General features: G+C 42.4%; 1 protein-coding gene across 6 annotated transcripts in view; it reads right to left on the bottom strand.

Moving 5' to 3' along the window:
* UTRN (utrophin) overlaps positions 1–22,947 on the bottom strand; it is an 863,547-nt gene that overhangs the window by 620,187 nt on the left and 220,413 nt on the right. For all 6 annotated transcript variants that reach the window (XM_068232090.1, XM_068232089.1, XM_068232092.1 and 3 more), the window contains 6 exons: positions 20,848–21,028; positions 17,399–17,544; positions 15,385–15,597; positions 7,192–7,305; positions 4,544–4,699; positions 885–1,055 (listed from right to left, as the gene is read on the bottom strand). In XM_068232090.1, coding sequence (XP_068088191.1) covers positions 885–1,055; positions 4,544–4,699; positions 7,192–7,305; positions 15,385–15,597; positions 17,399–17,544; positions 20,848–21,028 — 981 coding nt within the window. The remainder of the gene's footprint in view (positions 1–884; positions 1,056–4,543; positions 4,700–7,191; positions 7,306–15,384; positions 15,598–17,398; positions 17,545–20,847; positions 21,029–22,947) is intronic.

Genomic DNA, 22,947 nt, shown 5'->3' with positions numbered 1-22,947 from the left:
ACCTCATTGACCACCCCTAGTCTTGCAGAAGTCAGTGTGCCAATTTACCTTTGCTGTGGTTATCTTATGCCTAATACACACGGTACGATTTTCCGTGCGATAGATGGATCAGATAGATAAAATCTGTCATGTCCGATATTGCTCCCGATCGTTTCCACGCTCGATTTCTCATAGCGGTGAATGGAAAAAGATAAGAAAAACGAATGAAGATAAGAGAACCGAGCGCAGAATCGAGTGCGGAATCGTGGGGGTAAAACGATTGGGTCGCAAAATCGCACGGAAAATCTTAAGCTACATACACACGGGGCCCAACTGTCCCTTGTTGTATGTAGCCGAGAGACCAGGGAGCTGTCGCTCCCTGGCGGCGACAGCTATCCACACGTCTCGCCAGAAAGGCAGAGACGCGGCGGAAGCTGTCTGTGAAGGGAGCATCCCCCGGCTGGATGCTCCATTCACTTGCGTTTGTCTCCTGTCGTTAGTCCGCATACACACTCAGTACGCGTGGCGGACTAGCGACAGTTGCGAAGACAGAAGTTGCCGGCGATTGAACTTTTCAATCGCACGGCAACTTCACTATCCGGCAACAGTTCGTGGCGCACACGTCATACACATGGGGCAACTGTCGCTGAGACATGCGCGTGCCACGTGTTTGTGGCGACAGTTGTGCCCCGTGTGTATGGGCCTTAACTGTGTGTACCCAGCATTAGCTTTTTAGTACACCTGCTGAGTTTCTAACCTTTCCTGTTTTGCAAGGCTCATTTGGAAATTATTTTCGAGACAAGAATGGAGGAATGAAGACAGGGATGATAAATAGTGGAAGAGGAGACGAGAGGTGGGGAAGGAAAATGGGGAAGGGGGAGGTGGGGTTGAGTTAGTTCTCTTACTTTCATTTCTTCCACAGCATTCTCAAGCTCTTCGGGAGATTTGTACTCAAAATCCCTCTCCAAATATTCCTCTTCAGCTTGCGTCATCCATTCCTTCATCTCTGCCAAGTCCTTCTTCAAATTTACAGCCTTCTCTTGACTTTCAGATAACCTATTCATCTGATGAATGACCTAAAAGGCAAATATTTACTTAGTGTAGGATGAGCCAGATACACAGTGTGATCAGAATAGGCAGCAAAGACACCTATAAACACTTAAGTATGGAATCTCAAATTGCATAAATAGTTTACTTTACATTACTTCTGCTGTAACAAAGTTGTGATTAAACTGCAATGGAATTCTTTATTTTTGAACACAGCATGGTGTACCTGCATCTCTGGGAAAATCAGCACCCAGATTGTTTCTCCAAGCCACCTATTATTAGAATTATTAGCTACTTATTATTATCAATTATGTGGCACTGTACAGAGTAAGAAACAAACATGGGGTACATAATAATAATACAGACAGGCGTATATACACAAAATATAGAGACTGGAACATAATTCAGAATTGGTTGACAGTAAATACAGAGACTAATGGAACATGATGCATAAAATGTATAGTACATACCAAGACACAAAAGGTTGAGAGAGCCCTGCCCTTGTGAGCTTACAATCTAAAGCAGGGGTAGGGAACCTATGGCTCGGGAGCCAGATGTGGCTCTTTTGATGGCTACATCTGGCTCACAGAAAAATCAGTAGGGGTTGATTCACTAAGCTACACTGCTCAAGCAGTGCAGCTTAGTGTGGCATCGCAAATCAAATTTTCAAAGTAGTGCACACTACTGATGTAGCATGTACTACTAACTTACTTGCGCTTTCCCCAAAATGAACGGCTGCTCCAATTGTCCCACTCTGGACCATGTCAGGTCCAGTGACTTTGTAGGACAAGATCCCCGCACTTTGATTGACCCAATAGGCTATCTGTCACTTGACAGGGGATTTCGTCCTACAAAGTGAATCAACCCCCAAGTCAGCTAGCTAATTGTACAAGCTTTCAGTCAGTATTTCTCCTGTCTGGAAAATTGCTGATGTTGCTGAACCCCAAGAGAAGCTGAAGACGTGTCTGACACTTCTGGTGCCCTGCGGATTAACTAAATACACATCACCATGGCAACAGGGACGTGAGCCCTCAGCTGCACATGCACACTGTCCCAGTTTGAAACATATTGTATGGCTCACACTGAATTACATTTTAAAATATGTGGCATGTATGGCTCTCTCAGCCAAAAAGGTTCCTGACCCCTGATCTAAAGGAATAGGGAGAAAACAAGGGGTGGGGTAGTATACAAAATGTAGTATACAATATGTATATGCAGAGGCAGTGTGTTTTTTATGTTATATTTAGTATGAAGTACTACTTGGCCAGAGGTTGAAGAGGAATGGCCAACATTAGACTGTATGCTCGTTGGAAAAAGTGAGTTTAATGCTGGGAATACATGGGCCGTTTTTTGCGGCAGATAAGATGGTTGGATATATAATTTCCGACATATCCGATCTCCCGTTTGATCATTTTGCTGCTCGATTCCTGATAGAGGTGAATGGAAAAAGATAAGAAAAACAAGCGGATGATAAGGGAATCAAGGAGCATAATCGATCGAGCGGGAAAAAAGACCCGTGTATTCCCAGCATAAGGGAGCGCTTAAAGATGTAAAAGGTTGGAGATTGACAGATGTGTTTTAGAAGGGAATTCCAGAGAAGAGGTGAGGCATGTAAAGGATGATCATGACAGAAGGCGATTGTGTGCAGAGATTGTGCTTGGAGTGGTATCTGGAAACTAGTGAGGAAATGTACATATCTTCAGAGGGTCTCCAGTCCCCCCTTTCCCTCTCCATTTCTGGCTGTTCGATGTGAGTGCATGAATGTGCACCCTCCAAGGCTATCAGGTTGTGGGCAATCCCACAACCACTCTTCAAGGTTCCTTTGCAGGATGCCAGTAATTAACCAAGCAGTGAAAGGAGTCATCAACATCAGCGCCATTCAGCACAGCACACAGCGCCATAAAACTTTCATGTGAACAGATAGTACATGCAGCCCCTTCCTGGAAGGACTTACTAAATGTATTCTAAAATCACATTTTACAAGTGCCATCAGGTGCAAGACATCAATGCTGTCATCCCCATGTGATAGGAATAGAGCCTCTTAAAGGTGGTTGTGACATTAAAACAAAAACAATGCTAAACGATAGTGCCCCAAATATATATGTAAACCCCTTTTTCATCTAAAATAGATCATTAAATGTCCCACTTTTTTTCCCTTTTTACCTGGTCCGGGTGCCTTTGCTGAAGTTTCAGGAACTGTGCAGTGCTAGTGGGATTGTGGTATTTTTATTTATTTTTTTGCTACAGTAACAAGCTTATCTAAGCATGCAAATAACAGAAAGCTTCCTACGGGTAAGATAAGGGCACTATGACCAAAAGAAGGTAATTGAATCCCCCTAATCTTTTTAAGCATTTACACAGTGATGTAAGCCTGTTGTCTAGGTGATGTTTGTGGTGACAGGCACAGTAAGCTGTGGCAGTAGGGAGGGATAATTATCACTGAGCTGGGCTGGATAAAAAAGGTCAGAAGTGATGTCACTTTTGGCATTGCAGAGAAACAGTAAAAATGGAAACCAGCATAAATATTCCTATCTTTTTTCATATAACATTTACTCTGTATGTCACTACCATGCCTTTTTAAAGAACAAGAGACACCCATGCTAACCTAGAAATAAAAAACACATATATAAGTAGATAAATACTAGTTCTACTTACATAACAGATGTATTGTGCTATCCACGTAATGATTCCTGTGAATTTTATAAAAGAAAAGCAGAAAATCCTATTCTAGACAGTGGCCACCTTGCCAAGCTAATGCTGACATCATATCCTCCCTGACTCTTGTTTCCCCCTCCCTTCTCTTGCTCATTGTGTATGCATTAGCTGCCCTCCTCCCAGAGTCTTCAGACACTCCCACTGAGGTGTATACTAGGAACTACACTGTCTTATCCTCCAATCACCTCAGCCTTGCTTGTAAACACAAGTGAGCAGAGGTGTTTTAGATAAGAAAGCTAGGCAGGGAAATAAGTGGAAGAGGAGGAATATATTATAGATAAAAATAAATCCCAGCATTCAACTCTTTGGCACTGTTTGTCACTAGGGCCAGTGCTCCTAAAGTATGTGATAACTCCAAACCATAACATCAGAAAAAGGTTTGCAAGTTTTGAATGCAGGATTAGAATCTTTATCACTCAATACACTTAGACCAGTTGCTGTGGAAATTTGATTTTTATGGTGACAATACCGCTTTAAAGGTAATCTAGAAAACAGATACTTGCAGGCAATATAAGCCATTATGGCAGCTTTCTTTCACAACCTGACAGAGTGTGAGCCATCAAATGCAACTTTACCTATAACACTGAAAATCTCTTATAACAAGTGGTGAACGTTGAAAGCAGAATTTTACGACAAGAAGTATAACGAAACTTGTGGAGGGTAATTTTATATAACGTATGAATTTGCAAAGAGGGGAACAGGCTATTGTAGAACTTTTAACTCTGAGGAGAAATCATATTTATAAATAAATGGATCATACATTTCTTTTAGATTTCTGTAGTCATTTTTTTACTCTAAATACCTGTTTGTTTAGCAACTCCCACTGTGCTTTCTGGTCGGCGAGCCTGGGCAGCACCCATGTGTGGATCATCGTATCAGAGTGGCTTCTTAATCCTGTTTCTACCTCTGACAACTTAGTCAAAGATCCTTCCACCACCTCCATTTCATTCACAAGGGCCTAAGGTCAAAGAAATTAAGGGTGACCAGTCTGTACAACAAAACCAGCTCAATTTCTAGCAACTCAAAGACAAGAATTCTATTCAGTAAAAATATTTTCACTCACTATTCACACTGGTTTGTCAAGGGTCCTTAATCATATTGTATTACCTCCTTGGCGCCGCTCAAGCCCCGCTGGGCCGATTTTTGCTTGCTGCGTGTTGTGAACAATCACCGCCGCTGCGACGCTACCCGCCGCGTAACGACCCCCCCACCCCCACCGAGACCCCTGTGCAGCCTGGCCAATCAGTGCCAGGCAGCGCTGAGGGGTGGATCGGGTCTCCGTCTGACGTCACGACATCGATGACGTCATCACGATCGTCGTCATGGCGACGGGAAAGCCCTAAAGGAACGGGATTTCCTTACGAGGGTACGCGCTGGTGGCGATCGGGCGGTACGGGCGGACGCCGCAGGGAGGGGGGCATCATGTGGTAATGCTAGGCTAGCTACATGATTTAAAAAAATATATTAAAAAAACTGCTGCGCCGCCACCCTGGCGCAATAAATAGAACTCCAGGGTGGTTAATGTGATTTTCATTATTGTATTTCAATGCGACTGCAAGACTGACTTAGATACGACCTTAGCTTAAAGGTAGCCATACACTGGTCGATTTGCCATTAGATCGATCAACTGACAGATCCCTATCTGATCGAATCTGATCAGAGAGGGATCGTATGGCTGCCTTTACTGCAAACAGATTGTGAATCGATCTCAGCCTGAAACCGATCACAATCTGTTGAGCTGCTCCTGCCGCCTGTCCGCCCCCACCCCCCGTATACATTACCTGAAGCTGGCTCCGGGTCCTCTTCTCCGCGCTGCACCGCATCCCAGCATCCCGCACCGCATCCCAGCGTACACTGTGTCACTCCGTGACCAGGAAGTTCAAATAGAGCGCCCTCTATTTGAACTTCCTGGTCACTGGAGTGACACAGGAAGTTAATGTGAGCTGGGATGGAAGCAGAAACAGAGCAATGCAGCGCGGATAAGATGCCCGGGAGCCAGCGTCAGGTAATGTATACCTGAATCGGATCGGCCGCCGCTAGCAACGCGCTCCCTACCCGCGGACGATCGACGGTAATTTCCTGCACGGCGCGATCGATGCACCGATCTGATTTCGGGAGGAAATCGGATCGGCGGGTGCGTCGAATCTGCTGTCGAAACGGTGGCATATCGGGCCAGTGTATGGCCAGCTTTACTGACCACTCTCTCGCCTAGTCCTTTGTACTGCAGCCATCTGATCTAATGTGTATGACCTTAGCCTGTTACCAACTCCGATTCTGACAAGCCCTTTGTACTGCAGCCATCTGATCTAACATGTATGACCCTAGCTTGTTACCGATTCCGATTCTGACTAGCTCACCATACTGCAGCCAGCTGATATTGTGTATTGGTCCACATAGCACCTAGCGTAATAATTGCATAATCGTCAAAATGATAAAAATAAAGGATGTAAATATCTCACTTTACATGTAATGAGTCTATTTCTTATATCAGTTTCACCTTTTAAGCTGAATTACTGTAATAAATAACTTTTGCACAATATTCTAATTTTTAAACGTCAACTGTATTCCTGTGGAGAATAAAGAATAATTCCCAAGGAAAAAAAATAATAACAGAACATTACACTAAAGAGTGACACAAATAATGTGCCCTTCTTTCTGGTCTCCCTATGACCCGAATTGTCCCGCTGCAGTCCGTCATGAATGCGGTAGCCAGAATTATCCACTCCTTCCATCGCTCCACCATGGCAGCTCCCCTTTGTGAATCCCTCCACTGGCTTCCTATCCAGTCCAGAATCAGATTCAAGATAACGTGTCTAGCCATCTGTACACAAAGCCTGCTCAACCTACATTTCCAATCTTACCCAGAGGTACAAACCTAGCCGCTCACTCCACTCCTCTTGGACTTCGCCTGACTGCCCCCTGCATCACCCAATCCCATGCACACCTCCAGGACTTCTCAAGAGCTGCTCTAAAGGAACTCCCTACCTCCCCCCATTAAGGTTTCCCCCTCCTTCAACATCTTCAAGAAGGCCCTCAAAACTCACGTTTTCACTCAGCCCCCCCCCAGTGCTCTAAACCCGCAGCTGTACTGTGGTCCCCTACCTTTCATGCCCCTACCTCTCCCTCTAGATTGTAAGCCTTCAGGCAGGGTCCTCTTTCTTGTGTGTCCTACCTGTTCATGCACCTCCATTACTGTACACCCATCCTTTGGATCTGAGTGAACTCTTGAGTGAACTTGACTTGCCTAATCTCCATGCCCCCATCCAGTGACTGACTAAGCATTACCTTGTACTAATACTGTGCTGAGTGATCTGGTTTGCATGTATTCCTGTATTGTATTGTCCTATTGCTGTATGTCACCCTTAAACATTGTCTGTAACCTTAACCAACGTCCAGTGTTGTGCAATATGTTGGCCCTTTATAAATACAATAAATAAATAAATATCTTACCATGCATTGGTCTAGCTGTCTTTGAAGTTCTTCAGGATCTTCTGAGGCAGTGTGTTGGTTAAGAACAAACTCTTTAGCATCACCGATCCACTTTTGTACAGTTTTGGAATTGTCCTATGTAAGAGACAACAAGGCCCATTACTATCATATGACAGATTTCAGGAAAATAAACACTAAAGCCCACCACACAATGTTAGTGGGGCTTAAGATCAAGTAAATGGTTGATAACTGGCCAATAAATATTGTTCACCTGGGTAACACTGTGGCCAAGCAGGTCATTTGGGTGCTGGCAGCCGTCTGGTAAAATGGGCGCCGCATAGACCATTGCCAATATTCTACTATAGTCATTAGCCAGTGCCCAGTTTTTCCTACTGTCCAAATTACTGTGGCACCCTTTCAGCCTATGTTTGTTGCACAGCAGTCAATATTCTGCTCTATATCACCCATGATGAAGCCCCCTCATAAGAGGAAACCCATGTTGGGGTTTTGGGGGCTTAGTTCACATATACAGCATTAAAGCTTTTCATGCTGTTTAGTCAGCCTAGTGGGTGTTAGATCTATGCTTTCTATTTTGATAATAGGGGAAATATCATTAAGTATTCTCTTTCATGATGCATGTAATATTGAGGGAATACAGCATACAACCATATAGATATTAGCAGGATATTCCTTTTTACGCGTTACAGGTGCAGTACAAAGATACATGTTGCCATCCACGATAACATCCTGCACCAGCGGGAACGCGTGGAAAGGTACGCGTTGTGGCCCGCCGACTCCGAGTCGGCCAAAACGAAACTAACTGGAGGCGGGGGACTGGAGGAGCCGTGAGTGACTGCGAGGGCACAGGATCACTGCAGGGGGCTGGTAGATGCCCCAGGAAAGTGAAACTCATTTTTTTCATTTAGGTTCCCTTTAAACATCACTGGAAACTTGTTAGCAGATCTCTTACGTGATGTGAGTTCAGGATGTCAATAAAATGGAAGTGGTGCTGGTATACATCAGGTAATGTTTCATCCCCATCAATGAACAATTTAATTAAAGTGACTGGCCACTGATCAAAAATGAATATGGTGGTCAATGAGATGCCAACAATTTTGAGTTGATGCAAATGCTATGCTTAGTTTATGCAGCTTGGAAATTGAACTTACACATGCAGAAGTTGCACAACTTGATTGTTCTATGTCCAAGCTGCATACATTCAAATAAATGTAGTATAAAATATGCATCAACCCGCAATCACAAACAAAGTGAAAAAAACTTATTTTTTGTGATCATTTAACAATAGTATTTGGTGATAAATACTGATCAGTCCTGCACATAACACACAAGGGTCCTTAAAGTAAAACTGAAGTCTTTTTTTTCCTCCCATTTTACTGTCACATCCTAATGGCATAGTACTCATGGTGTGGTCTGCGGTATTTCCGCTGTTTTCTGATTTGCCCCACGACCCCCTTTCTTTCCTCGGCAATTGTCTTGGTCGGAGAATAACAGCACAGGAAGAGGCAGAGCAGTTCTGAGTTGCTCTGCGTCTGTGACGTCTATTCAGGTTTGCTTTAGGTCAGTTGTTTGCACAAACACCCGGGCCCATATGCAATTCACTTTTTCTCCTACGTGATATTTTCACACCTTGTCAATAAAATGCCATTTAAACCCCCAGCAAGCAAGAAAATACTGAGAATAATTTTGATAGTATTTTTACTACTGCTTTTGGTACTTTTTCAATTGTTACTTGTTGAAAAGTTATTTTAAAGAGAAGAAGAAAAATCACTAAGGAAAACTCAGGTGAAAAAGTGCATATGGGCCCTGGGCCATTATTCCATTCTCTTTTTCTCCTAAGTTTTCTCCTAGGAGGTAATGTTTCATCTTCTGTTTAAAAGAACTTTTCAGTACTATGCAAATGAAAAAAATATATCAAAATGTAAGAGAAAGTACTGTTAAAATTATTTTGAGTATGTTCTTGTCGGTTGGTGACTTAAAAGGTACCATATTTTTCGGACTATAAGAAGCTCCTGGCCATAAGACGCACCTAGGTTCTAGGACAGAAACCAGGGGAAAATATATATTTACTAAACCTGGTGCATCCATGGTGAAGGGGCATAATCTTGTAGATTATGCCCCCTTTGTACCTCATGCCCCTCTCCCTGTGTCCTCTTCTGTCCCCCTTGTGTCCTCCTGTGTCCCCATGTGTCCTCCTCTATGCCCCTTTGTGTCCTCCGTTTGTCACCCTGTGTCCTCCTCTGCATGGGCACAGTACAGGGAGTCAGTTGTTGGTTCGTATTGGCAAGTGTTCACATTTGGACTATAAGACGCAGTGACTTCCCCACCCCCACCCCCCCTTTGGGGAAGAAAAGGTGAGTCTTATAGTCCAAAAAATACTGTATTTCATTGATAAGGTTTGAAAATATCACCTAGAAGAAAACTTAGGAGAAAAAGTAGATTGAAGGACTCAGGTGTTTGTAAAAACAACTGGCTTACTTAGGTAAAACTCAACAGCACTTGCAGGGAATGAAAAAACAGACTGTAAGCAACAGGGGGCCATATGCAAACACGTTTTTCTTCTAAATGTTCTCCTAAGTGATTAATTCACACCTTATCAATAAATTGCATTTTAAGCCACTAGTAATCAAGAAAATATTCAGAGTAATTTTGAGAGTACTTTTCAGCTATTTTTTGGTACTTTTTCAATTGCAGAGTGCTGAAAAGTTATCTTAAACAGAAGAAAAATTAACTCCTAGGAGAAAACACTAATTGAATAAGGGCCAATATGCTGTACTCCACTATAGCAGAGCAACACACCAGTAAAGTTCTCATTTGATTTTGATTAATGGTGCATGCATATGCCCTTTTACTTATGATCTATAAGGATGAGTGGCCAAAAATCCATGCAGCAAGAATGTAACATCATGACATAAAAACTAATGCTATAATAACCAGGGCTGTGTAGTCGGAGTTGGAGTCGGAGCAATTTTGGGCACCCGGGGTCGGAGTTGGAGTCGTTGGAGCTGAGGAGTCGGAATCGGGAGTCGGAGTTGGATGATTTTTGTACAAAATCCACAGCCCTGTTAAGTATTAGACTAAGGAGTAGCAAAGATGAGGAAACGCTCACACCACCACCGCACTAGCCAAAGGAGCAGGAATCACAGGTCTCGGAACACATGCAGGAAAAAGGCATTCCGCTACACCAAGGCTGGGTATAAAACTTTTCTTCAACTTTATTGGCACATCAGTAGAACATGTAAAGGCTGACGCGTATCGGAGCTCTAAGAGGCTCCTTAATCATAGCCAGTTTACACAAACACATCACAGGTTTAAGTAGTCAGAAGCCTGCCCACTAGGGGTGTGGCCATCATTCTTAAAGAGACATACATAAATGTTGCATATAAAAGAGTAGCACATACCAGTACATAAAATGCAATGAGTTAAAAAAACAAAAATGACATGGTTAAGCATCAAGAATATATAAGCACAACATACACTGCATTCTCCAGTTTCGTGAAAGTTAGTGTAGCATGGTGCAAATATCAGACCACATGGACATGAATGACATAAGGGATGTTATACTCTCACATCATATGTTAGACTAATATCCATTTTTGAATTCAATCCTAAAGGCAAACGTGTGCCCAACTTCCATATCCAAAAGGCCTCCCGTTTTAGCAATAGCCTATGTAAATCGCCCCCTCTAGGTGGAAGGGTCACTCTTTCTATACCTGGGAAGTTGAAGCTTGTCATGACACCCTGGTGTTCCCTTAGAAAATGCTTTGATACACTGGAAACCTGTGTGACATACGTTTCATTCCTAAGGCACCTCCCAGGTCCATTATAGTGTTCGGAGATACGCTGTCTCAAAGGACGGGTGGTGCACCCCACGTACTGTAAGCCACAGGTAGTACAGGTGATAAGATAGACAATGTTACTGGCATTACAATTAATATATTGTTTCATATCAAATCTTTCATTTTTGGAGATAGAAAAGATCTCTCGCGTCTGATTGTGGACACAACAGTACCTGCAGGTGCTATAACCACACTTAAATGAGCCCTTACAGGACAACCAGGTGGGTCTGGGTCTGGGCAAGGCGGAGAAGAAGCTCGGGGAGAGGCAAGTACCCAAAGTAGGGGCGCGACGTGCTGAAAAGGCGCATCCTTCGTTCAGGATTGTGCGGAGTTTAGGGTCCGAATGGAGGACAGGCAAATATTTTTTAATAATATTAACAACCTTATTGTACTCCAGACTGTATGGAGTCGTAAAGGTAACATGTCTTTTTTGCCTAGTCCAGCGTCCAGCACCCGCGCCCAGCAAGTCCCGACGGCTCCTCTGCAGCACCTGCTGCCTTGCCTTATTAATCAGCTGGCTATCGTATCCCCGCTCCCGGAGTCTCTCTCCCACCAGATCCAGCTCATGCCCAAGCAAATTGGGGTCAGAACAATTGCGAGCCACCCTTACCATCTCTCCATAAGGAACAGCTCTGAGAGTGTGGCCAGGGTGGCAACTGGAGGCCAGCAAAAGTGAATTGCCTGCACATGCTTTCCTGAAAGTCTTAGTGACAACCCTACCCAGTGTCCGGGACCCACATAACGTAAGATCAAGAAAATCAATTTTAGTGGAATCATGACACATAGTGAAAATCAGGTTAAAGGTGTTGTCATTGCAGTTTGACAGGAAATCGGGCAGAACGTCCGGGGGACCCCCCCATATTAGCAGCAGATCATCTATATATCTCCCATACCAAAAAATGAACTCAGAAAAGGGGTTCAGTTCCCCAAAGATGCGGAGCTCCTCCCACCATCCCATGAACAAATTTGCAAGGGGTGGGGAGAATTTACTTTGGGTACCCGCCTCTCCCCGAGCTTCTTCTCCGCCTTGCCCAGACCCAGACCCTGACACCTGGTTGTCCTGTAAGGGCTCATTTAAGTGTGGTTATAGCACCTGCAGGTACTGTTGTGTCCACAATCAGACGCGGGAGATCTTTTCTATCTCCAAAAATGAAAGATTTGATATGAAACAATATATTAATTGTAATACCAGTAACATTGTCTATCTTATCACCTGTACTGCCTGTGGCTTACAGTACGTGGGGTGCACCACCCGTCCTTTGAGACAGCGTATCTCCGAACACTATAATGGACCTGGGAAGTGCCTTAGGAATGAAACGTATGTCACACAGGTTTCCAGTGTATCAAAGCATTTTCTAAGGGAACACCAGGGTGTCATGACAAGCTTCACCTTCCAAGGTATAGAAAGAGTGACCCTTCCACCTAGAGGGGGCGATTTACATAGGCTATTGCTAAAACAGGAGGCCTTTTGGATATGGAAGTTGGGCACACGTTTGCCTTTAGGATTGAATTCAAAAATGGATATTAGTCTAACATATGATGTGAGAGTATAACATCCCTTGTGTCATTCATGTCCATGTGGTCTGATATTTGCACCATGCTACACTAACTTTCACGAAACTGGAGAATGCAGTGTATGTTGTGCTTATATATTCTTGATGCTTAACCATGTCATTTTTGGTTTTTTAACTCATTGCATTTTATGTACTGGTATGTGCTACTCTTTTATATGCAAACATTTATGTATGTCTCTTTAAGAATGATGGCCACGCCCCTAGTGGGCGGGCTTCTGACTACTTAAAACTGTGATGTGTTTGTGTAAACTGGCTATGATTAAGGAGCCTCTTAGAGCTCCGATACGCGTCAGCCTTTACATGTTCTACTGATGAGCCAATAAAGTTAAAGAAAAGTTTTATACCCAGCCTTGGTGTAGCGGAATGCCTTTTTCCTGCATATTAGACTAAGGAGTCGGAGCCATTTTGGGTACCCGGAGTCGGAGTTGGAGTCGTGGTTTCATAAACCTAGGAGTCGGAGTCGGAGTTGGCAGATTTTTGTACCCACTCCACAGCCCTGATAATAACATGTACAAACATATTGGGCACAAAAGTTTATTTAACTGATTACCGACTGCGTCACGCTGATGGGCGTGGCCACGCCAGCAGCGCCAGGACCGCCTAACGCCGATCGGCGTAAAGTCCTGGGGCTTTGTTTTGTAGGAGATCACGCACACACTGCGCACGCATCTCCTACTTGGTAGGTGGAGCTCTGCTCCGCCTTCAGTGCCGCTCAGAGACTGTTAGACGGCTGAACAGCCATCTAATTACCGTGTACAGCGCTGCGATCTACCGCAGTGCTGTACTGGGGACAGCTATTTGACACGGCTGTCACCTCCAGAGTCTTGGCGGTGATTGGCTGGCGGGGGGAGAGAGGGCGGGTTAAGTAGGAAAAAAATTAGACAAATTTACTATGAAAATAATTAAATAAATATTTGTTAAAAAAAATAAAAATAAACATGGGGGAGTGATCAGACCCCACCAACAGAAAGCTCTGTTGGTGGGGACTCACTTGTGTGCTGTGTTGTGCAGCCCTGCGGCTTGGCCTTAAGCTGCAGTGGTCTATTTTACAAAAAATGGCCTGGTCTTTGGGGGAGGGGGGGGGGGTAAAGCATGTGGTTCTGAAGTGGTTAAAGACAACTGGGCAAGATCCAATTCATATTTTCTCCTATGTTTTCTCCTAGGAGATCATTTTTCACACCTCAATTGAAAAACTACCAAAAAGTAGGTGAAAAAGTACTATTCAAATTATTCTGAGTATTTTCTTGCTTGCTGGTGGCTTAAAGATCATTTCATGTGAAAATATAATCTAAGAGTAAAAGTGAATTGGATCGGGCCCAGGAGTCCATATGCAATTAACTTTTTCTCCTGAGTTATCTCCTAGGACATAATTTTCATATTCTCTTTAAAAAAAACTTTTCAGCATTTTATAATTGAAAAAGTACCCAAAAGTTGGTGAAAAAGTACTATCAAAATTATTTTGAGTATTTTCTTGCTTGCTGGTGGTTTAAAAGGCATTGTATTGCTAAAGTGTTAAAATATCACCTAGGAGAAAACTTAGGAGAAAAAAGTGAATTGCATATGGGCCACTGTCTAAACACACTTTTTCCTGCAGGAGCTGTTTAATACTTTTCACTTCTTAAAATAAACTAAATATGCAATTTGGTCAGAGACACCAAAAATCCACATACAACTGTATATACATACAATAAAACAACAACAATATATTCCAGGTAAAATTGCTTGCAATTAATTATAGCATTGAGACCAGCAGAACTAACAGGACTGACTTTTTCTTAACAAATGTGGGATTTTCTTTTAAACCACTAAATACCATTGTGTAATCAAAGCAATATTTAATTTGTTTCTCTCTTCTTTTGAAACCAAAAAATATGTACAAACTCAAACAGGCTTGAAATAACATAAAAAAAAACAAAAAAAAAACAAATAGCATTTAAAAGGAAACAGTTTCTTCCTTGAAAAGCAAAGAACAAATGAAATATTTGTCTTTGATGAGTATAAAGCTAGGAAGGACTTTGGTACAAGATAAGGCTAATTATTTTATTCTGAATTGCTTCTGCAAATCCTCACATCTTTTTAAAATAGAGAACTAATCAAAATTACGTTCCTTTCAAAAGGAGCAATTAATTTAAATTACATGCGCTGATGTATATGAAAGAGAAATAGCTGTGGAAAGTTATTTAGTTTTTCATACATGGAAACTGTCATAAGGGAAGTGAATGAAATAATGGGTACAATATTACCGTATACTCTCACTTGACCTATGAAGAGCACATCAGACAAAGACATTCTTTGTTGCTATAAATGTCACTACACACTATTCTGTTTGATTTTACACAATACCAAACTGAAATATCTAGATGTTAGAGCTATACTCAGGATAAGCAGACAAGGCAAGGCAGTGTCTAGTGAAAGGTATACGTTAAGCAGTTGTGGGACTTTCACTGGCTTTCACTGGCAGTAGAAAAGGGTCAAAAAGCTAGACGACCTTTGCAACTTTATCTGGTGCAATGGTTGCTGGGCTTTTTTGCAGACCTGGTTAGAACTACTAGATATCTAAAAGTAATTAGAAAAGGTCACACATTTTTTGTTTCTATAGTTTAAAACAAATATCAAGGCTGTCCGCAACATGTATATCACTAAATTGCTAATAAAAAAACTCAATAACGAAAGAAAAACAACAACAAAAAAATGGTAAAACAATGTGCTACCATTCTATATGGATTGTATATACTGCACCATGCAAGAATAAGTACACAACTTTAAAGATCAATTTATTTTACCTCAAATGCCCTCAGTTTGGAAGTGATGTCCTCCAGAACAGTCACATGACCAGCACAGACAGTCTTCAGCCGACTCCATTGCTCCTCCAGGTCTCTGCACTCATTCATGTACGGGACTGCTTTGTCTCCTGGGGCTCGTTTCTCTAAGAGTCTGGTCTCTGAATACATTGTATCAAAGTGTAACTTCTGTTCCTCTAATGTCTGGGCAATAATCTGAAAATTCAAGAATGGCAGTATAGCCAGTTATCTTCTGAAACGTGTAAAAGACAGTACCTTACAAGTCGGTAATTTACCTCACAAGTCAGTAATTTACCTCACTAGTTGGTAATTGTAGTTTTCCGTGTAATAACAGCCTTTCTAAATTAACATTTGACAAAATGTTTTGTATAATCAATTGTTTTCTGCTTTACTACATGCAGTAATGTGAATTGATGTCACCAGGTATCAGAAGATGTAAAGACGCCCATGGGAAATTTTGAGATGGACCACGGGCCTGGCCTCTTTCTTTTGTTTGTTTCTTGCAGAGCTGTGGGCACAGGCCGTTTGTTGCTGGTAAATATTACAGATTTGTTTTATGTTTTCAATATGTAACCATGTATTTCACATTTCTGTAGTCTAGCTCATGCTTTACAAAAAGTCCCAAAATTGGGTATAGAGTAGGCACACTTTACATTATGTATATACAGTGTTCTCCCCAGGCTCTTTTAGCCGGGTGCTCCACCTGGCTAGTTTTGGTGACCACCCGGCTGTCATCGACTCATCTTCTCCTCTGCTGTATGCAGAGAAGCGCCGGCCCTGCATTCTAATATCACGCCCCACCCGGCTACTTTTTCTTGCCACCCGGCTGGAAAAAAGTTCTGGGGAGAACACTGATATATTGTGCACCAATATTGCACTTTTTGTGCAGCATATCAAATAAGGCGTATATATGAGCAGAAGAGTAAAAAAAAAAAATAAAAAAAATAATAAAAGAGTAACCCCAAGCATCCTGGGGCCCAAATATTACTACATCTTATTTAAGGAAACCTGAATTGAGAGGAATAGGGCAGTCATCTTCTTTCCCTGATAAACAACAACAACTGCGCTGATGCTTAGCTTCTAATACTTGAGGTCACTGGTCCAGAGTGAGCATTCAGATCAGATGCTTTAAATCTGGTCTGACTCCACTGGCTGTATGCTTGGTGCTGGTGTGTGAATCATTAACACTAAAGCCAAAAGCTCAGCATGTCAGCTGGACAACCAGCATTGTTTATAGGGGTATAAAAATGGCAGCCTCCGTATTTCTCTCACTTCAAATTCCCTTTAAAGAGGAACTGTAACATTAAAAAAAAGATTCCCTGAGGTACTTACCTTGTGAGGTAGGTAGACTTTGGATACCAATGAGGCTTCCCCCATCATATTCACCCATCTGGATCAAGCACTGCCTCCCCCTGGAAAAATCTGCCGACAAGCTTGTCGACTGTGGCCCAGGCGCAGTAGCACCTACAATATTTACCTTCTGCATTCCTGCCCAGGTGCAGTAGCAACTTTCCGATGGGCTCCGGCAGAAATAGCTGAGGCCGATAGGGTTCACTCTACTGGGCATGCGAGTTATTTCCCCCGGATCCCATCAGAAAGTCGTTACTGCACAGGAGGTAAATATTTCTGTGCGTCATGTTCTGGGGATGCCAGCACTGCTGGGGATCACCAAGGCTTGGGAGGATAGGGGAAGCCTTGTTAGGATCCTGAGGCTTCCCCATCCTGAGGGAAGTACCTCCCATGGGCTCTTTTTGTAACAGTTCCTCTTTAAGTTCAATTTATTTAGATACACAGGGTTACAATCTGATATTTGCCAACAGAGAGCACAATATCAAAAAGCAGGAAACTGAATGATGTAAGGCAGCTCTTCTTGTTTAAAAAACGCAATTCAGAACATTGATTCCTGAATAGTAAACATAGTTTGCAAGCGGTTTACTGTTAGAAAAATGTCAGACTTTTTGTCACAAGAGGCTTAACAGGTCTTGCTGAAACCCACCTGTGCCTGTTGAAGTGCCAGATCAACTGTTGCAGGGTCACAGAGACCAGTAAGCTGTGACTGTAATTTGTGCTGGCATTCCACTAGTGAGTCTTTCACCATCCTTCGGGTATCAAGATATGTCTGGCTGGGCTGGTGGTCCAGGGCTGCAGATGAAAGACATGACAGAGCTGCATCAACAATTCCTAAATACAAACAATAGTTGCCCTTCTCATTCACCCAAAAACATGTGATGAAAAAAACACGTTTGTGCCTGTCAAAGACATCATCATTATTATTATTATATACTACCGTATATGCCGGCGTATAAGACGACTGGGCGTACAAGACGACCCCCCAATTTTTCCAGTTAAAATATAGAGTTTGGGATATACTCATCATATAAGACTACCACTCTTCCAAGGCACATCAAATACAATTTTTAAAAATCATATACTGGTGCTATGGATGAATAGAAACTGGTGATGTACTGTATGTGGTAACCAGTGTATAACAGTATATAGGCGATTGACTGTTGGATTGGTCAACTCACCCACTCCCTATGTGGATTGGTCAGCTCTCCCTGTCTCCCTGTTTATCAGAGCAGTATGGAAGAATAGATTGCGCTTTGCCCATAAAACACACCTCTTTCACCCTTCTAGCCCACCCTTGTATCCTATTTACCTCCTTCTCTACCTCTAAAATCTTGCACATGTACACTTGCGCCGCTTCACTACAGTCCTCAGCAGTGAGATCTGGGAGTCGGTAATAGGATAGGGCATATCACCCAGAATCAATGACACCCGGTGTATAAGATGACCCCTGACTTTTCAGAAGATATTCAAGTTTTAAAAAGTAGTCTTATACACCAGAATATACAGTATTTATACTCCAGATGTTATTATAAAGCAGTTAAAAAACCCTTTTTGTAATTTCTCATTAATATTATACCATACAAAGGCAATATAAGAAGCATCTATAAAACAATAAGATAGAAGAAAGAAGTGTGTTAATCCATTACAGGTGAAACTCGCAAAATTAGAAATGCAAAAGTTGATTTATTTCAGTAATTCAACTTAAAAGGTGAAACTAATATATGAAATAGACTCATTACATGCAAAGTGAGATATTTCAAGCCTTTGTTATAGTTTGATGATTATGGCTTACAGCTTATGAAAACCCCAAAATCAAAACTTCAGACCATTAAAATATTGTGAAAATGTTCAATATTCTAGGCTCTAAGTGTCACACTATAATCAGCTAATTAATCCAAAACACCTGCAAAGGGTTCCTAATTCATATATTCGTTTCATCTTTTAAGTTGAATTACTGAAATAAATCAACTTTTGCACAATATTCGAATTTTTCGAGTTTCACCTGTATATCAGATGTAGACCACTGCATGGTGTCTCTCACTTTTTACCAGCCTCAAGTTTGAGGGTAGTATCCCTACATTGTTCAAGAGCTTGTAATTACGGAAGACCATGCCCGACCCTGAAGAAGTTGAAAAAACATGTCTGGAAGTTGGGGCACCAGATAATTCCGATTGTAGAATTTTGCTAATGTTACAGATATTCTATCGCCTCTGCTAACCTATCTCTCACACTAATCCTCCCATCTACAGTACCTATTCCCAATACTTACCTGCCCCCCACCCCACCTACGCCTAACACTAAGAGTAAGCAGAACCCCGAGTACCCTATCACTTACCCCCACCAATATTCAGAGATCGGCTACATGATGTGCCACTTTCTGACTCCCTCCACTGATATCAGGAGTTTGACTAATTTATAACTACTGGAACTATCATGCAGCCTCTATGTCAGTCATTAGCAGACTCCTTTAGGCAGCCTACCAAAAGAGACTATAGTAGGATGAAGGTGCTTAGGATGTCTCTACTTAACACATCTCTTTAGCCAAAACAGATCATTTCGGTCAGGTAGTTGTACTCCCTCAGCCATGGCTCTAGACCAGGGGTGGGCAAACTTTTTGACTCAAGGGCCACATTGGGTTCTCAGGTTGAACTGGGAAGCTGTAAAAGAACAGGAGTGTGCCGTGGCAAAAAATGGGTTGTGGCCATGTCAGGATGTGGGCGGGAACAGAACAGAATGGTTGCGTTAGGGTGTGGCCATGAAAGGATAAGGGCGGGGCTAACTGTAATTTAACAGTGTAACGCAAAGACAGTGGGTCCAAGTTTTTTCACAAAACAAAGGCAAAATAAACCTAAAGGTAGTAAGACAACGTTCCCCCCACCCACAAACAACAAAAAACCCAGGGACAGCAGGCAGACCCCCTCAGACAGCAAGACACGTAATGAGGCAGCGTTTCACCAGAAAATATGCATATTAATGCAGCATTTCATTAGAAAATACACATAATGACGCAGCCTTTCCCCAAAAAGCCTTTCTGCGGAAAATACTTGGAATGCGGGCAGCGTTTCACCAGGAAATGAAATACACGTAATATGGGTATCATTTCACCAGAAAATACATGTTATGCAGGCAGCATTTCACCAGAAAATACACGTAAAGCAGTCAGCTTTCACCAGAAAATACACGTAAAGCGGTCAGCTTTCACCAGAAAATACACATAATGCGGACAGCTGTCACCAGAAAATACACGTAATGCGGTCAGCTTTCACAAGAAAATAGACGTGATGCGGGCAGCTTTCACCAGAAAATACACGTAATGCAGGCAACGTTTTACCAGAAAATTCACGTAATGTGGGCAGCGGTTCACTAGAAAATGCACATAGGCAGGGGTCCTCTTTTATTCTCTACCCCCCGGCCCCCCATTTATTCCCCTAATAACCCTAGGGCTAGTGCTGCGCCTGTAAAAAAAAATCATTTACTCACCTGTCAAGAGACTCCTTTCCAGGCCTCCGGCGCGCAGATCCTCCAATGATCTTCAGTGCAGCAACTCTGGCTGCAAAACTCCTGCGCCTAACGGGCAGACAGAAATAGTCTCCAGTGCAGGGTTTTGGACGCCATTTTCCTGTAGCCCTGCTCTGCCTGCAGGACACCACAATCACACAGCCTGGAGGTGAGCTGCAGCCAGTGAACTGATGTGTCTATGAGATGCAGCAAGCTAGTTCACCTCCTGGGGGGGTCAAGCAATCCGGCCATGCATCGGCGGGCCAGAGGAAATGGCCTTGTGGGCCGGCTGTAGTCTGCCCACCCCTGCTCTAGACTATACAAAGTGATTTAGGAAAGGAAAGCATGTAAATGAAGTACACCAACTTTTCTTTTCAAATGGGAAAAATCTCAACACATGATTAGATTTTTGAAGCAAACCCAACTTCAGTTAAACTCACTGCACTAAATACCTCAATGGAGAAGCCAATGGCAGGCATGACTAAAAGAATGATGCATTCTGTTGAACCCTTGTCTCTGTAGAGCATTATTAATTATTAAGTTATCTAGAAGTGAGAAAAAAACTTCATGTGTTGCAAATAGTGAGAATATGCAAACCTTTCTGAAACTGCTGGAGTTCTCCCTCCATGTGATTCTTCACCAGATCATAATGGCTTGTGAGGCCCTGCAGGCTGGATTCAATGAAGATAGGAGCTGTAGGCTGGGATCCCAGTGACACTGCTTTTGATCTTAGACGTTCAACTTCTGAGTGGAGATCACAGAGTTTGGCCAACTGAAGCTGTACAATAGACGGTCAGATCTTGGCATTAGGAACCAGGATGTACACAGGACATAGACAATTTTACTTATGCAAGGTCTAGCTTTGCAGGACAACTAAATAACTATGCTGAATTAACACACAAAGTGTATCAGTAGACATGTTTACCAATATTGATTGGAAGATTATTATTATTGATTTATAAAGCACCAACATATTCCATGGCACTGAACAAAGTAATTTATCCATTATGGCAGAAACAGAATGAAAAGTCTTAGTAGTGCAAATTAAGCTGCTTCTCATTTGTTAAAGAATCTGAGGTGGCTTTTCTGTGCCATAACTCCATCACCTGCAGTCCAGGACTGCTCATTGGAGCACATCTGAAACATGTAAACCAATATGAGACAGCAAGATGCATACCTGTAAGAAGCTGTCTGCAGCAGGCTTTATTTTGATGTAATATTACTTTTCTAGAGAGAGGAGTGTATTAATTATATTTAAAAAAAACAGTACCTTTACCACAATCCAAAAGCAGCTAAAGTCAGCACCATTGACCTGGTCACAGAGCTGCACCAAATGTAGTTTTTGTAACTGACTGTGGCTATAATCCGAAGCCAGGAAGACCAGGGGAAATCAGGGTAGACATGGTTAGACCACAAACAAAGTGGTTCTCTGGGTATTCTTATGGCCAAAGCTGAGGACAATACACAGAAAAGGCAATTACGGTAGGATGATACTGAAACACTGAAAATACTGTTTCAGTAGGTATGGTTAGGAATTGTTGAGTGCCAGGTTGGATTAGGAAAAGATTAATAGGCAGTGGGTAGTGTAAAATATTGGGGCAGTTTCGGATTAACAACAGGTCAAGAGATGAATTAGTAATGGGGCTAGGGTTAGGATTTAAAGAAAACCCAGAGTTAGGCCTTTAAGAGAGGGTAAGGGTTAAGTTTGAGCCTAAGGTTAAAGTTGGGTGTATGGGGGTGAGTAGTATCAGTATGAAAGGCATTATTTATTTGTTTTTGTTTTTTTTATTCTTTTTATTGAATTTTTCCATATAAAACATTCAAATAAAAACTGCCACTTCTCACACGCAGGTGAGTGAAAGGCATTATTGTTAAGTATCGGAATGGTTGGGTAGGTAGGTTTAGGAATGTGAGATTAGTGTTAGCTTAGGTAAAGGTGAGTGCCACAGTACAGTAGATGCCAGGAAGAGGCCATACAAATCTAGAAATGTGGATAACTTGTTTCACCCAATATCCTGAACCCTGTTAATTGGCATTGGTGGTTCTGATTTACACATTGCTATGCATATAGACTGATAAGTGTATCCCACTGGTTGATGTTCTCGCTTGGAAAGTAACACCGGGTCAGCACTCAGGCGTAAATGTAACATCTTCTTCTTCTGTTATGCTGGAAATCTTTCCTAGTAAACCATAGATTTTTAACCCAGCAAATTGAGAAAGAATTTGATTGCCATTTCAATACAGATATTCAAATACATATGATGCAAATGTGCCCATTTACACCCTTAGCAGGGGATGTGTTCACAGAGTACTTTCGTGTGATGATATTGTTTACTGGGCTAGTCAAAGAAGTTTAAAGTGGACCCGAACTCTTGCACAGGACAGAAGGAAAAAATAGAGGAAATGCCCCCTGTATGTATTTAGAGAGTAGCCTATCTAATTATCTCTTATCTGTGATCAGTCACCACCATAATTTGATCTCTCAGTTGTGCCAGCTGGCTGCCACAGCAGAGGAGCTAATTTGTAAACACGGGAGGTTAACCCTATGTCAGCTCCATAAAAGCTGAAAGTAGGCACACTGCATATTTATTGCAGGATTTGTATCAGCTGTAACAAAGAAATGTTTTTCTTTAACCACTTGCCGACCACGCACTCATAACGTGCGTTGGCAAAGTGCCAGCTGCAGGACCAGCGACA

Source organism: Hyperolius riggenbachi, chromosome 4 (assembly GCF_040937935.1).
Source record: "Hyperolius riggenbachi isolate aHypRig1 chromosome 4, aHypRig1.pri, whole genome shotgun sequence".
In the NCBI taxonomy this organism is placed as follows: domain Eukaryota; kingdom Metazoa; phylum Chordata; class Amphibia; order Anura; family Hyperoliidae; genus Hyperolius; species Hyperolius riggenbachi.
The sequence above is the reverse complement of the archived record's forward strand: the minus strand, read 5'-3'. Positions and strand labels throughout refer to the sequence as shown.